Genomic DNA, 15,199 nt, shown 5'->3' with positions numbered 1-15,199 from the left:
ACTGACCTATACAATCTCTGCCTTTCACCCACCTGCTAGCCCACTGCTATCCCTCACCATCCCCACTCCCAAATGGGCTCCAGAGCAGTCAACATTTCTTCCCTCCTAGTTGCCTAGGCAACGTTTCATACAGAGAAGTGATGCCTAATAGGGTCCCCAAACTCTTGCAAGCCACACATTCCTGAGAGGGCTTCCAAAACCTCTACAAGTCACACAAGCCGTAGGGCTTCTCATACCCTTATCATTTGCACATGTCCGATAGGGCTTCCCGAACTCTCGCAAGTCACGCTTGACCAATGGGGCTTCCCAAACACTCACAAGCTACACATGTGCAATAGGGCCTTGAACGCTCATGAGTTACACATGCCCAACAGGATTTCCCAAAATTATCACAAGTAACAGATGTTCTACAGGGCTTCCCGAACTCTTGCCAACCAAGCATGTGCAGTAGGCCTCCAAGAACCAGCTTAAGTTACACTTGCCCAACAGAGCTTCCCAAATCCTTGTGGCTTCTAGTGAGGGTAGGAAACTGAAAAGGATGGTGATGGTGAAATGAGATGAGGTGAAATGGTGGTGGACGCTGTTGTCCCCCGCATCCAATACGCCATCTTTGGCTACCACCTCCCCATGCCATAGAGCTGGCCACGGAAGAACGTATCCCCACAATCCGCCATCTAATTCATCTGCCGAATTTGCACCTGGAAACCAAAATCCCGGCCTTGTTTACCAGCCAAGCATCTCCCTCATTTCTCAGGCAACTGGCGTCGCCGATCTTTTCCCGCTTTCTTTGTGCCATCCAGCCCACGGTTTCCAGGGGCACATTAAGCTTTGATTGCAAATTGTTTTCATTAAATAAAATGCTAATTCTGCTATTGTCTGATTCCAGATGAGTTTAGAGAATGACGATAAGCGAGCCCGCACGCGATCAAAGGCAATCCGAGGTGAGCAGTTTGTTATGTCTCCAGGTGGAATTGTGCGCGCAGGCAGCTGGAGTGAGCGACGCCGCTATGGGTGGGCAAGAATCTTGATCATTTCCGGGGGGGGGGGGGGTTAAAAAAGGATCCTGTCCCAACTTTTCCTGTGAGATATCTCGATAGAGTGACGCATGTGGACACTCAAACCCAGCAACAGACATTTTTAACCTGTATTCTGATCCTCCCTTTTTCACTTTTATAAAGCCGGCTGGTGCACTTAGCTTCACAGACATCTCGATTGCTTCAGATCACTTTTAACGCGTGCGCTCGGCCCCGCAGGCTTTGAAGTCAGACATCTGAGAGAGTCAAACAGGCTGCGCTTCTTGCCGAAGCAAACAAGGCAGCGCTGTGATGGGATTTCGGGACAACTGAGTTGTTAATTCAAAGCGTGATTGCTATTTTATTTGAACTCTGAAAACAAAATGTCTGCTCGTCTTTAACCCACCGAAGGGAGGAACCCTGCTGTATACAGCTCGCCTGCCAGATCTCAGAACCCGAAACTTAAATGATGATGTTCATATTTGATATTTCAGCTCTGAATAAAACGTTCGTGGCTGGGGGTGTATGTGGAGGTTTTCTGGGAGGGCGTTTGACCGATTTAATTCACTAAATCTGCAGTCCAGCAAAAATATGGGGTGCGGGAAAGCTGGCATTCGAATTTCAAAAATGTAGTTTTAAAAAAACTGCACGAAAAAAGGCAGATTTCTCTGAAAATTGTTGCTCTTTTTAAAGAATAAGAGAACTGCTCCTTTGCATCAAACGCCTGAATGTGGGGAAAACCTTTAAGGTGACAAAGCTAACTAGGCACATTCCATGTCCTCCATCGTGCTCACAATAATTTACTGGGAGTAGGTCAAATGAAAGGGGACTTCCCATGACTCAGCTGGAGAAGTTGGGGTCCTAAATCCCTTCCTTCTGCCAAGCTTCCAATCAGGCTCATTTGGAGTTGGCTGCAGGAGAGTTTAATGAAGAAGTTTATTTCTAACTCCACCCCTGCTGTGACGCACCTGGCTTTTACTTATTGTTGGAGGCCTCTCCACCACAGGATCCTAGTAAAGCAGCCTCTTACATCCTTCTACACCATTAGCCTGTGACCCAGTCTTGTGAAAACACAGAGGCACTGAACCTCACGACAGGCCTCCCGTTCGTCAGGAATAACTGTGCTCATTACAACACATGTTTCTAACCGTGCCCTGGCAGGGAAGGAGAGTTAAAGAGCTCCATTATTCCGTACACTAAGGTTGACAACATGAAATTGGCAAACAAACGGGAGACCCATACAGTCAAGGGAGGGGGGGCTTGCCAGTGGTGTATTGGTGCCATGGTAAGGTGACCAGACGTCCTGCTTTTGGTGGGACAGTCCCGCCTTAAACCAATTTGTCCCACGTCCCATGGGTTTGTTGAACTGTCCCAATTTTTGGAAGGCTGCCACACTGCCTTCTGGGGTGCTCCCCTTTTCCTGCCCTGTCACAATGATGTTATAGTGTCCCTATTGATTCTGCTGGTGACCCCCCCCCCATTTTTATCCTGGAACAGGCAATTGTGGAAGGGGGGGTTGTTTCAGTGGGAAGAAGAACAGGAGGAAGAGTGGTTTTATACCCTGCCTTTTTCTCCTGTGAGAAGACTCAAGGTGGCCTACAAACTCCTTTCCCTTCCTCTCGCCTTGTGAGGTAGGTGGGGCTAAGAGAGTTCTGAGAGGACTGTGACTACCCCAAGGTCACCCAGCAGGCTTCATGTGTACAAACGGTTCACAAGATAAGAGTCTGCCGCTCATGTGGAGGAGTAGGGAATCGAACCTGGTTCCCCAGAGTCCGCCTGCTTTTAACCACTACACTGTGTTGGTTCTCGAGACCCAGCAGCCCCTCTCCACACACACCATTATGTACCCATAGGAGGAGTGGAGACAGATCATGACTTGTCCTATTCCATTGCACCAGGATGGTAGAAACAATAGAATACTGATGAAAAATCAATAACCTGACTTGATGCTAATCTAAGGACTTAAAGAGTTCTGATGGAAAAAATACCCAATCTCTTCACTTCTACCACCGGCACACATTCAGCATACTAAGGACAGATAATTTACCATGATAGAAAGTGTTGTTGTTGTTGTTGTTGTTGTTGTCATCGTCGTTGTTATTATTATCAACAACAACAAACAACAACAACAGTAATAATAATAATAATAGTAATAGTAATAGTAATAGTAATAGTAATAGTAATAATAATAATAATAATAATAATAATAATAATAATAATAATAATAATAATAATAATAATAGGATTTGGTGTACAATAAAACAACAAAGTAAAATACATCAAATCCAACAATATAAATAAAAAGACAGTAAACCACAATTAGAATCCCTTTAAAAACAATAGCAGCAGCATAACCTATAAACCAAAAGTATAGTGGCGACCGGTCCCCAACTCCTTTACTCTCCTCCTCCTCTTCCTCCTCCTTTCGTCCACTTGTCTCTCTAGAGAAGGGTGGTCTACCCCCAGGTGGGATATGGAATTTTCCCAGAGCTCCAACTCATCGCCAGACTTCAGAGACAAGTTCCCTGCAGAACATGCAAGCATTAGAGGGCGATATTCTGCGGTATCCCTGCTGATCTCTGCCCCTCCCCAAACTGTGCCCTTCCCATGTTCGGTCCCCAAATCTCCAGCAATTACCCATTGAACTGGCAAACCTACCCCAGAGAGACCCAAAGCCTCAAAAAAAAAATCTAGTTATGAACAACAAACAGTCCAGGGCCGTTTCCCCACTTTTAAAATGACGTCCGTTTCGTCTGGTCCAAGACCTTTTTAGCCCGAGGGTCGTGTTCCCCGGGCTTCCCCACTGCCCCGCACCCTGCGCGGGGTCATCAAAAGGCGCGGTTTTGAGCAGTGCCAGAATGACCCGCGCTGAGGGGGCGCAAGAGCAGCAGAGTCGGGGCGGCTGCTTTGTAGCCGCCCCTGTAGTGGGGAGTGCAGCTGGACCCCACGCTACTCAGCGAGAGTAGCGTGCAGCAAACAGTGAGTGGGGAAAGGGCCCAGGTCTGAGCAGATGAGTGTCAGTTGTCTGAGGGCATGTGCTCTGAACCAAGAACCAGGACTGGGAAGCGTGAGCATGTGTTTCCAGCCTCTCCTGAAAGGGTAGGGGGAAATTGTCCTAGGTGGCCCTCAGTTGGTTAGTGGTCAAAAGCAGTAGACTCTAATCAAGAGAACCGGATTCGATTCCCAACTCCTCCACACGAGCAGCAGATTGTAATCTGTTCCACCTTGTTTGTTTCCCTGCTCCTCCACATGAAGCCTGCTGGGTGACCTTAGGCTAGTCACAGTTCTCTCATATCTCTCTCAGCCTCAGCTACCTAAAAAGGTGTCTGTTGTGGGGAGAGGTAAAGGAAGGAGTTTGCCAGCCATTTTCAGACTCCTCCTCCTCCTCCTTCTTTATTTTCCTACTTATGTTTCAATGTGCTGTTTGCGCTCTCTAGAGTTGCCAATTCCACGGAAGGGGAATTCCTGCAGATTTGGGGTGCGGGGGAGAGAATAGGGAGTGCAGAGGAGAGGGTTTTTTCGAAAGATGGGTTGTGATAGAGTCCGCCCTCTACAGATGCCATTTCCTCTCGGGGAAGTGTTGATTGGGATCTGCTTGCAATAAAGTCTCCTGGCTCGTGTCAATAATTTTGATATTATTCCTTGTATTGTCGAAGGCTTTCACGGCTGGAATCACTGGGGTGCTGTCCCCCCCACCCCCCCCCCCCCCCACCCCCCCCCCCCCCCACCCCCCCCCCCCCCCACCCCCCCCCCCCCCCACCCCCCCCCCCCCCCACCCCCCCCCCCCCCCACCCCCCCCCCCCCCCACCCCCCCCCCCCCCCACCCCCCCCCCCCCCCACCCCCCCCCCCCCCCACCCCCCCCCCCCCCCACCCCCCCCCCCCCCCACCCCCCCCCCCCCCCACCCCCCCCCCCCCCCACCCCCCCCCCCCCCCACCCCCCCCCCCCCCCACCCCCCCCCCCCCCCACCCCCCCCCCCCCCCACCCCCCCCCCCCCCCACCCCCCCCCCCCCCCACCCCCCCCCCCCCCCACCCCCCCCCCCCCCCACCCCCCCCCCCCCCCACCCCCCCCCCCCCCCACCCCCCCCCCCCCCCACCCCCCCCCCCCCCCACCCCCCCCCCCCCCCACCCCCCCCCCCCCCCACCCCCCCCCCCCCCCACCCCCCCCCCCCCCCACCCCCCCCCCCCCCCACCCCCCCCCCCCCCCACCCCCCCCCCCCCCCACCCCCCCCCCCCCCCACCCCCCCCCCCCCCCACCCCCCCCCCCCCCCACCCCCCCCCCCCCCCACCCCCCCCCCCCCCCACCCCCCCCCCCCCCCACCCCCCCCCCCCCCCACCCCCCCCCCCCCCCACCCCCCCCCCCCCCCACCCCCCCCCCCCCCCACCCCCCCCCCCCCCCACCCCCCCCCCCCCCCACCCCCCCCCCCCCCCACCCCCCCCCCCCCCCACCCCCCCCCCCCCCCACCCCCCCCCCCCCCCACCCCCCCCCCCCCCCACCCCCCCCCCCCCCCACCCCCCCCCCCCCCCACCCCCCCCCCCCCCCACCCCCCCCCCCCCCCACCCCCCCCCCCCCCCACCCCCCCCCCCCCCCACCCCCCCCCCCCCCCACCCCCCCCCCCCCCCACCCCCCCCCCCCCCCACCCCCCCCCCCCCCCACCCCCCCCCCCCCCCACCCCCCCCCCCCCCCACCCCCCCCCCCCCCCACCCCCCCCCCCCCCCACCCCCCCCCCCCCCCACCCCCCCCCCCCCCCACCCCCCCCCCCCCCCACCCCCCCCCCCCCCCACCCCCCCCCCCCCCCACCCCCCCCCCCCCCCACCCCCCCCCCCCCCCACCCCCCCCCCCCCCCACCCCCCCCCCCCCCCACCCCCCCCCCCCCCCACCCCCCCCCCCCCCCACCCCCCCCCCCCCCCACCCCCCCCCCCCCCCACCCCCCCCCCCCCCCACCCCCCCCCCCCCCCACCCCCCCCCCCCCCCACCCCCCCCCCCCCCCACCCCCCCCCCCCCCCACCCCCCCCCCCCCCCACCCCCCCCCCCCCCCACCCCCCCCCCCCCCCACCCCCCCCCCCCCCCACCCCCCCCCCCCCCCACCCCCCCCCCCCCCCACCCCCCCCCCCCCCCACCCCCCCCCCCCCCCACCCCCCCCCCCCCCCACCCCCCCCCCCCCCCACCCCCCCCCCCCCCCACCCCCCCCCCCCCCCACCCCCCCCCCCCCCCACCCCCCCCCCCCCCCACCCCCCCCCCCCCCCACCCCCCCCCCCCCCCACCCCCCCCCCCCCCCACCCCCCCCCCCCCCCACCCCCCCCCCCCCCCACCCCCCCCCCCCCCCACCCCCCCCCCCCCCCACCCCCCCCCCCCCCCACCCCCCCCCCCCCCCACCCCCCCCCCCCCCCACCCCCCCCCCCCCCCACCCCCCCCCCCCCCCACCCCCCCCCCCCCCCACCCCCCCCCCCCCCCACCCCCCCCCCCCCCCACCCCCCCCCCCCCCCACCCCCCCCCCCCCCCACCCCCCCCCCCCCCCACCCCCCCCCCCCCCCACCCCCCCCCCCCCCCACCCCCCCCCCCCCCCACCCCCCCCCCCCCCCACCCCCCCCCCCCCCCACCCCCCCCCCCCCCCACCCCCCCCCCCCCCCACCCCCCCCCCCCCCCACCCCCCCCCCCCCCCACCCCCCCCCCCCCCCACCCCCCCCCCCCCCCACCCCCCCCCCCCCCCACCCCCCCCCCCCCCCACCCCCCCCCCCCCCCACCCCCCCCCCCCCCCACCCCCCCCCCCCCCCACCCCCCCCCCCCCCCACCCCCCCCCCCCCCCACCCCCCCCCCCCCCCACCCCCCCCCCCCCCCACCCCCCCCCCCCCCCACCCCCCCCCCCCCCCACCCCCCCCCCCCCCCACCCCCCCCCCCCCCCACCCCCCCCCCCCCCCACCCCCCCCCCCCCCCACCCCCCCCCCCCCCCACCCCCCCCCCCCCCCACCCCCCCCCCCCCCCACCCCCCCCCCCCCCCACCCCCCCCCCCCCCCACCCCCCCCCCCCCCCACCCCCCCCCCCCCCCACCCCCCCCCCCCCCCACCCCCCCCCCCCCCCACCCCCCCCCCCCCCCACCCCCCCCCCCCCCCACCCCCCCCCCCCCCCACCCCCCCCCCCCCCCACCCCCCCCCCCCCCCACCCCCCCCCCCCCCCACCCCCCCCCCCCCCCACCCCCCCCCCCCCCCACCCCCCCCCCCCCCCACCCCCCCCCCCCCCCACCCCCCCCCCCCCCCACCCCCCCCCCCCCCCACCCCCCCCCCCCCCCACCCCCCCCCCCCCCCACCCCCCCCCCCCCCCACCCCCCCCCCCCCCCACCCCCCCCCCCCCCCACCCCCCCCCCCCCCCACCCCCCCCCCCCCCCACCCCCCCCCCCCCCCACCCCCCCCCCCCCCCACCCCCCCCCCCCCCCACCCCCCCCCCCCCCCACCCCCCCCCCCCCCCACCCCCCCCCCCCCCCACCCCCCCCCCCCCCCACCCCCCCCCCCCCCCACCCCCCCCCCCCCCCACCCCCCCCCCCCCCCACCCCCCCCCCCCCCCACCCCCCCCCCCCCCCACCCCCCCCCCCCCCCACCCCCCCCCCCCCCCACCCCCCCCCCCCCCCACCCCCCCCCCCCCCCACCCCCCCCCCCCCCCACCCCCCCCCCCCCCCACCCCCCCCCCCCCCCACCCCCCCCCCCCCCCACCCCCCCCCCCCCCCACCCCCCCCCCCCCCCACCCCCCCCCCCCCCCACCCCCCCCCCCCCCCACCCCCCCCCCCCCCCACCCCCCCCCCCCCCCACCCCCCCCCCCCCCCACCCCCCCCCCCCCCCACCCCCCCCCCCCCCCACCCCCCCCCCCCCCCACCCCCCCCCCCCCCCACCCCCCCCCCCCCCCACCCCCCCCCCCCCCCACCCCCCCCCCCCCCCACCCCCCCCCCCCCCCACCCCCCCCCCCCCCCACCCCCCCCCCCCCCCACCCCCCCCCCCCCCCACCCCCCCCCCCCCCCACCCCCCCCCCCCCCCACCCCCCCCCCCCCCCACCCCCCCCCCCCCCCACCCCCCCCCCCCCCCACCCCCCCCCCCCCCCACCCCCCCCCCCCCCCACCCCCCCCCCCCCCCACCCCCCCCCCCCCCCACCCCCCCCCCCCCCCACCCCCCCCCCCCCCCACCCCCCCCCCCCCCCACCCCCCCCCCCCCCCACCCCCCCCCCCCCCCACCCCCCCCCCCCCCCACCCCCCCCCCCCCCCACCCCCCCCCCCCCCCACCCCCCCCCCCCCCCACCCCCCCCCCCCCCCACCCCCCCCCCCCCCCACCCCCCCCCCCCCCCACCCCCCCCCCCCCCCACCCCCCCCCCCCCCCACCCCCCCCCCCCCCCACCCCCCCCCCCCCCCACCCCCCCCCCCCCCCACCCCCCCCCCCCCCCACCCCCCCCCCCCCCCACCCCCCCCCCCCCCCACCCCCCCCCCCCCCCACCCCCCCCCCCCCCCACCCCCCCCCCCCCCCACCCCCCCCCCCCCCCACCCCCCCCCCCCCCCACCCCCCCCCCCCCCCACCCCCCCCCCCCCCCACCCCCCCCCCCCCCCACCCCCCCCCCCCCCCACCCCCCCCCCCCCCCACCCCCCCCCCCCCCCACCCCCCCCCCCCCCCACCCCCCCCCCCCCCCACCCCCCCCCCCCCCCACCCCCCCCCCCCCCCACCCCCCCCCCCCCCCACCCCCCCCCCCCCCCACCCCCCCCCCCCCCCACCCCCCCCCCCCCCCACCCCCCCCCCCCCCCACCCCCCCCCCCCCCCACCCCCCCCCCCCCCCACCCCCCCCCCCCCCCACCCCCCCCCCCCCCCACCCCCCCCCCCCCCCACCCCCCCCCCCCCCCACCCCCCCCCCCCCCCACCCCCCCCCCCCCCCACCCCCCCCCCCCCCCACCCCCCCCCCCCCCCACCCCCCCCCCCCCCCACCCCCCCCCCCCCCCACCCCCCCCCCCCCCCACCCCCCCCCCCCCCCACCCCCCCCCCCCCCCACCCCCCCCCCCCCCCACCCCCCCCCCCCCCCACCCCCCCCCCCCCCCACCCCCCCCCCCCCCCACCCCCCCCCCCCCCCACCCCCCCCCCCCCCCACCCCCCCCCCCCCCCACCCCCCCCCCCCCCCACCCCCCCCCCCCCCCACCCCCCCCCCCCCCCACCCCCCCCCCCCCCCACCCCCCCCCCCCCCCACCCCCCCCCCCCCCCACCCCCCCCCCCCCCCACCCCCCCCCCCCCCCACCCCCCCCCCCCCCCACCCCCCCCCCCCCCCACCCCCCCCCCCCCCCACCCCCCCCCCCCCCCACCCCCCCCCCCCCCCACCCCCCCCCCCCCCCACCCCCCCCCCCCCCCACCCCCCCCCCCCCCCACCCCCCCCCCCCCCCACCCCCCCCCCCCCCCACCCCCCCCCCCCCCCACCCCCCCCCCCCCCCACCCCCCCCCCCCCCCACCCCCCCCCCCCCCCACCCCCCCCCCCCCCCACCCCCCCCCCCCCCCACCCCCCCCCCCCCCCACCCCCCCCCCCCCCCACCCCCCCCCCCCCCCACCCCCCCCCCCCCCCACCCCCCCCCCCCCCCACCCCCCCCCCCCCCCACCCCCCCCCCCCCCCACCCCCCCCCCCCCCCACCCCCCCCCCCCCCCACCCCCCCCCCCCCCCACCCCCCCCCCCCCCCACCCCCCCCCCCCCCCACCCCCCCCCCCCCCCACCCCCCCCCCCCCCCACCCCCCCCCCCCCCCACCCCCCCCCCCCCCCACCCCCCCCCCCCCCCACCCCCCCCCCCCCCCACCCCCCCCCCCCCCCACCCCCCCCCCCCCCCACCCCCCCCCCCCCCCACCCCCCCCCCCCCCCACCCCCCCCCCCCCCCACCCCCCCCCCCCCCCACCCCCCCCCCCCCCCACCCCCCCCCCCCCCCACCCCCCCCCCCCCCCACCCCCCCCCCCCCCCACCCCCCCCCCCCCCCACCCCCCCCCCCCCCCACCCCCCCCCCCCCCCACCCCCCCCCCCCCCCACCCCCCCCCCCCCCCACCCCCCCCCCCCCCCACCCCCCCCCCCCCCCACCCCCCCCCCCCCCCACCCCCCCCCCCCCCCACCCCCCCCCCCCCCCACCCCCCCCCCCCCCCACCCCCCCCCCCCCCCACCCCCCCCCCCCCCCACCCCCCCCCCCCCCCACCCCCCCCCCCCCCCACCCCCCCCCCCCCCCACCCCCCCCCCCCCCCACCCCCCCCCCCCCCCACCCCCCCCCCCCCCCACCCCCCCCCCCCCCCACCCCCCCCCCCCCCCACCCCCCCCCCCCCCCACCCCCCCCCCCCCCCACCCCCCCCCCCCCCCACCCCCCCCCCCCCCCACCCCCCCCCCCCCCCACCCCCCCCCCCCCCCACCCCCCCCCCCCCCCACCCCCCCCCCCCCCCACCCCCCCCCCCCCCCACCCCCCCCCCCCCCCACCCCCCCCCCCCCCCACCCCCCCCCCCCCCCACCCCCCCCCCCCCCCACCCCCCCCCCCCCCCACCCCCCCCCCCCCCCACCCCCCCCCCCCCCCACCCCCCCCCCCCCCCACCCCCCCCCCCCCCCACCCCCCCCCCCCCCCACCCCCCCCCCCCCCCACCCCCCCCCCCCCCCACCCCCCCCCCCCCCCACCCCCCCCCCCCCCCACCCCCCCCCCCCCCCACCCCCCCCCCCCCCCACCCCCCCCCCCCCCCACCCCCCCCCCCCCCCACCCCCCCCCCCCCCCACCCCCCCCCCCCCCCACCCCCCCCCCCCCCCACCCCCCCCCCCCCCCACCCCCCCCCCCCCCCACCCCCCCCCCCCCCCACCCCCCCCCCCCCCCACCCCCCCCCCCCCCCACCCCCCCCCCCCCCCACCCCCCCCCCCCCCCACCCCCCCCCCCCCCCACCCCCCCCCCCCCCCACCCCCCCCCCCCCCCACCCCCCCCCCCCCCCACCCCCCCCCCCCCCCACCCCCCCCCCCCCCCACCCCCCCCCCCCCCCACCCCCCCCCCCCCCCACCCCCCCCCCCCCCCACCCCCCCCCCCCCCCACCCCCCCCCCCCCCCACCCCCCCCCCCCCCCACCCCCCCCCCCCCCCACCCCCCCCCCCCCCCACCCCCCCCCCCCCCCACCCCCCCCCCCCCCCACCCCCCCCCCCCCCCACCCCCCCCCCCCCCCACCCCCCCCCCCCCCCACCCCCCCCCCCCCCCACCCCCCCCCCCCCCCACCCCCCCCCCCCCCCACCCCCCCCCCCCCCCACCCCCCCCCCCCCCCACCCCCCCCCCCCCCCACCCCCCCCCCCCCCCACCCCCCCCCCCCCCCACCCCCCCCCCCCCCCACCCCCCCCCCCCCCCACCCCCCCCCCCCCCCACCCCCCCCCCCCCCCACCCCCCCCCCCCCCCACCCCCCCCCCCCCCCACCCCCCCCCCCCCCCACCCCCCCCCCCCCCCACCCCCCCCCCCCCCCACCCCCCCCCCCCCCCACCCCCCCCCCCCCCCACCCCCCCCCCCCCCCACCCCCCCCCCCCCCCACCCCCCCCCCCCCCCACCCCCCCCCCCCCCCACCCCCCCCCCCCCCCACCCCCCCCCCCCCCCACCCCCCCCCCCCCCCACCCCCCCCCCCCCCCACCCCCCCCCCCCCCCACCCCCCCCCCCCCCCACCCCCCCCCCCCCCCACCCCCCCCCCCCCCCACCCCCCCCCCCCCCCACCCCCCCCCCCCCCCACCCCCCCCCCCCCCCACCCCCCCCCCCCCCCACCCCCCCCCCCCCCCACCCCCCCCCCCCCCCACCCCCCCCCCCCCCCACCCCCCCCCCCCCCCACCCCCCCCCCCCCCCACCCCCCCCCCCCCCCACCCCCCCCCCCCCCCACCCCCCCCCCCCCCCACCCCCCCCCCCCCCCACCCCCCCCCCCCCCCACCCCCCCCCCCCCCCACCCCCCCCCCCCCCCACCCCCCCCCCCCCCCACCCCCCCCCCCCCCCACCCCCCCCCCCCCCCACCCCCCCCCCCCCCCACCCCCCCCCCCCCCCACCCCCCCCCCCCCCCACCCCCCCCCCCCCCCACCCCCCCCCCCCCCCACCCCCCCCCCCCCCCACCCCCCCCCCCCCCCACCCCCCCCCCCCCCCACCCCCCCCCCCCCCCACCCCCCCCCCCCCCCACCCCCCCCCCCCCCCACCCCCCCCCCCCCCCACCCCCCCCCCCCCCCACCCCCCCCCCCCCCCACCCCCCCCCCCCCCCACCCCCCCCCCCCCCCACCCCCCCCCCCCCCCACCCCCCCCCCCCCCCACCCCCCCCCCCCCCCACCCCCCCCCCCCCCCACCCCCCCCCCCCCCCACCCCCCCCCCCCCCCACCCCCCCCCCCCCCCACCCCCCCCCCCCCCCACCCCCCCCCCCCCCCACCCCCCCCCCCCCCCACCCCCCCCCCCCCCCACCCCCCCCCCCCCCCACCCCCCCCCCCCCCCACCCCCCCCCCCCCCCACCCCCCCCCCCCCCCACCCCCCCCCCCCCCCACCCCCCCCCCCCCCCACCCCCCCCCCCCCCCACCCCCCCCCCCCCCCACCCCCCCCCCCCCCCACCCCCCCCCCCCCCCACCCCCCCCCCCCCCCACCCCCCCCCCCCCCCACCCCCCCCCCCCCCCACCCCCCCCCCCCCCCACCCCCCCCCCCCCCCACCCCCCCCCCCCCCCACCCCCCCCCCCCCCCACCCCCCCCCCCCCCCACCCCCCCCCCCCCCCACCCCCCCCCCCCCCCACCCCCCCCCCCCCCCACCCCCCCCCCCCCCCACCCCCCCCCCCCCCCACCCCCCCCCCCCCCCACCCCCCCCCCCCCCCACCCCCCCCCCCCCCCACCCCCCCCCCCCCCCACCCCCCCCCCCCCCCACCCCCCCCCCCCCCCACCCCCCCCCCCCCCCACCCCCCCCCCCCCCCACCCCCCCCCCCCCCCACCCCCCCCCCCCCCCACCCCCCCCCCCCCCCACCCCCCCCCCCCCCCACCCCCCCCCCCCCCCACCCCCCCCCCCCCCCACCCCCCCCCCCCCCCACCCCCCCCCCCCCCCACCCCCCCCCCCCCCCACCCCCCCCCCCCCCCACCCCCCCCCCCCCCCACCCCCCCCCCCCCCCACCCCCCCCCCCCCCCACCCCCCCCCCCCCCCACCCCCCCCCCCCCCCACCCCCCCCCCCCCCCACCCCCCCCCCCCCCCACCCCCCCCCCCCCCCACCCCCCCCCCCCCCCACCCCCCCCCCCCCCCACCCCCCCCCCCCCCCACCCCCCCCCCCCCCCACCCCCCCCCCCCCCCACCCCCCCCCCCCCCCACCCCCCCCCCCCCCCACCCCCCCCCCCCCCCACCCCCCCCCCCCCCCACCCCCCCCCCCCCCCACCCCCCCCCCCCCCCACCCCCCCCCCCCCCCACCCCCCCCCCCCCCCACCCCCCCCCCCCCCCACCCCCCCCCCCCCCCACCCCCCCCCCCCCCCACCCCCCCCCCCCCCCACCCCCCCCCCCCCCCACCCCCCCCCCCCCCCACCCCCCCCCCCCCCCACCCCCCCCCCCCCCCACCCCCCCCCCCCCCCACCCCCCCCCCCCCCCACCCCCCCCCCCCCCCACCCCCCCCCCCCCCCACCCCCCCCCCCCCCCACCCCCCCCCCCCCCCACCCCCCCCCCCCCCCACCCCCCCCCCCCCCCACCCCCCCCCCCCCCCACCCCCCCCCCCCCCCACCCCCCCCCCCCCCCACCCCCCCCCCCCCCCACCCCCCCCCCCCCCCACCCCCCCCCCCCCCCACCCCCCCCCCCCCCCACCCCCCCCCCCCCCCACCCCCCCCCCCCCCCACCCCCCCCCCCCCCCACCCCCCCCCCCCCCCACCCCCCCCCCCCCCCACCCCCCCCCCCCCCCACCCCCCCCCCCCCCCACCCCCCCCCCCCCCCACCCCCCCCCCCCCCCACCCCCCCCCCCCCCCACCCCCCCCCCCCCCCACCCCCCCCCCCCCCCACCCCCCCCCCCCCCCACCCCCCCCCCCCCCCACCCCCCCCCCCCCCCACCCCCCCCCCCCCCCACCCCCCCCCCCCCCCACCCCCCCCCCCCCCCACCCCCCCCCCCCCCCACCCCCCCCCCCCCCCACCCCCCCCCCCCCCCACCCCCCCCCCCCCCCACCCCCCCCCCCCCCCACCCCCCCCCCCCCCCACCCCCCCCCCCCCCCACCCCCCCCCCCCCCCACCCCCCCCCCCCCCCACCCCCCCCCCCCCCCACCCCCCCCCCCCCCCACCCCCCCCCCCCCCCACCCCCCCCCCCCCCCACCCCCCCCCCCCCCCACCCCCCCCCCCCCCCACCCCCCCCCCCCCCCACCCCCCCCCCCCCCCACCCCCCCCCCCCCCCACCCCCCCCCCCCCCCACCCCCCCCCCCCCCCACCCCCCCCCCCCCCCACCCCCCCCCCCCCCCACCCCCCCCCCCCCCCACCCCCCCCCCCCCCCACCCCCCCCCCCCCCCACCCCCCCCCCCCCCCACCCCCCCCCCCCCCCACCCCCCCCCCCCCCCACCCCCCCCCCCCCCCACCCCCCCCCCCCCCCACCCCCCCCCCCCCCCACCCCCCCCCCCCCCCACCCCCCCCCCCCCCCACCCCCCCCCCCCCCCACCCCCCCCCCCCCCCACCCCCCCCCCCCCCCACCCCCCCCCCCCCCCACCCCCCCCCCCCCCCACCCCCCCAGAACATCTGGAGAGCCGCAGGTTCCCTACCCCTGCTCCAGGGGAAGCGATCCCTGTTTGTCTGGAGAGCGGTTGTAACCCTGGGAAATCTCCAGGCCTCTGCTGGAGATTGGCAAGTGGGTCAGTCACCTATCCGTCTCAGGCCCTTCCACACATGCAGAACAATGCACTTGCAATCCACTTTCAGTGCCTTTTGCAGCTGTATGCAATAGCAAAATCCACTGGCACGCAATTGTGAAAGCGGATTGAAAGTGCATTATTCTGTTTGTGCGGAAGGGGCTCGGGCTCTCGGCCTGCGACAGCCTCAACCCCAAACAGTCCTGCAGGCGTGGGCGTGTGGCACACTTCTGCCGCCGGGGAGAAATCGAGGAAACCCTCGAAGGACAGAACACGGCTCTGAACTTGAGAGTGTCTAAATTATAGGCTTGCCGAGCCGGCGAGCGCCGATTAGAAGCCTGCCGCGCGCCGAGCTCGCGCCGAGGAGTGCTCTGCGGCCCGGT

The 15,199-nt window shown here is 78.2% G+C and overlaps 1 protein-coding gene across 1 annotated transcript in view; it reads left to right on the top strand.

Annotated features, from left to right (window-relative positions):
- The first annotated feature begins 881 nt into the window (after positions 1-881).
- Positions 882-15,199, top strand: part of MYT1 (myelin transcription factor 1) — a 115,464-nt gene continuing 101,146 nt past the window's right edge. Inside the window, exon 1 of the mRNA XM_048497924.1 lies at positions 882-941. Within this exon, the coding sequence (XP_048353881.1) occupies positions 900-941 (42 nt within the window). The 5' untranslated portion in view covers positions 882-899. The remainder of the gene's footprint in view (positions 942-15,199) is intronic.

This window comes from Sphaerodactylus townsendi, linkage group LG05, assembly GCF_021028975.2.
Source record: "Sphaerodactylus townsendi isolate TG3544 linkage group LG05, MPM_Stown_v2.3, whole genome shotgun sequence".
Classification (NCBI taxonomy): Eukaryota; Metazoa; Chordata; class Lepidosauria; order Squamata; family Sphaerodactylidae; genus Sphaerodactylus; species Sphaerodactylus townsendi.
Note: the sequence above shows the minus strand (reverse complement) of the source record. Positions and strands in the feature narration are given on the sequence as shown.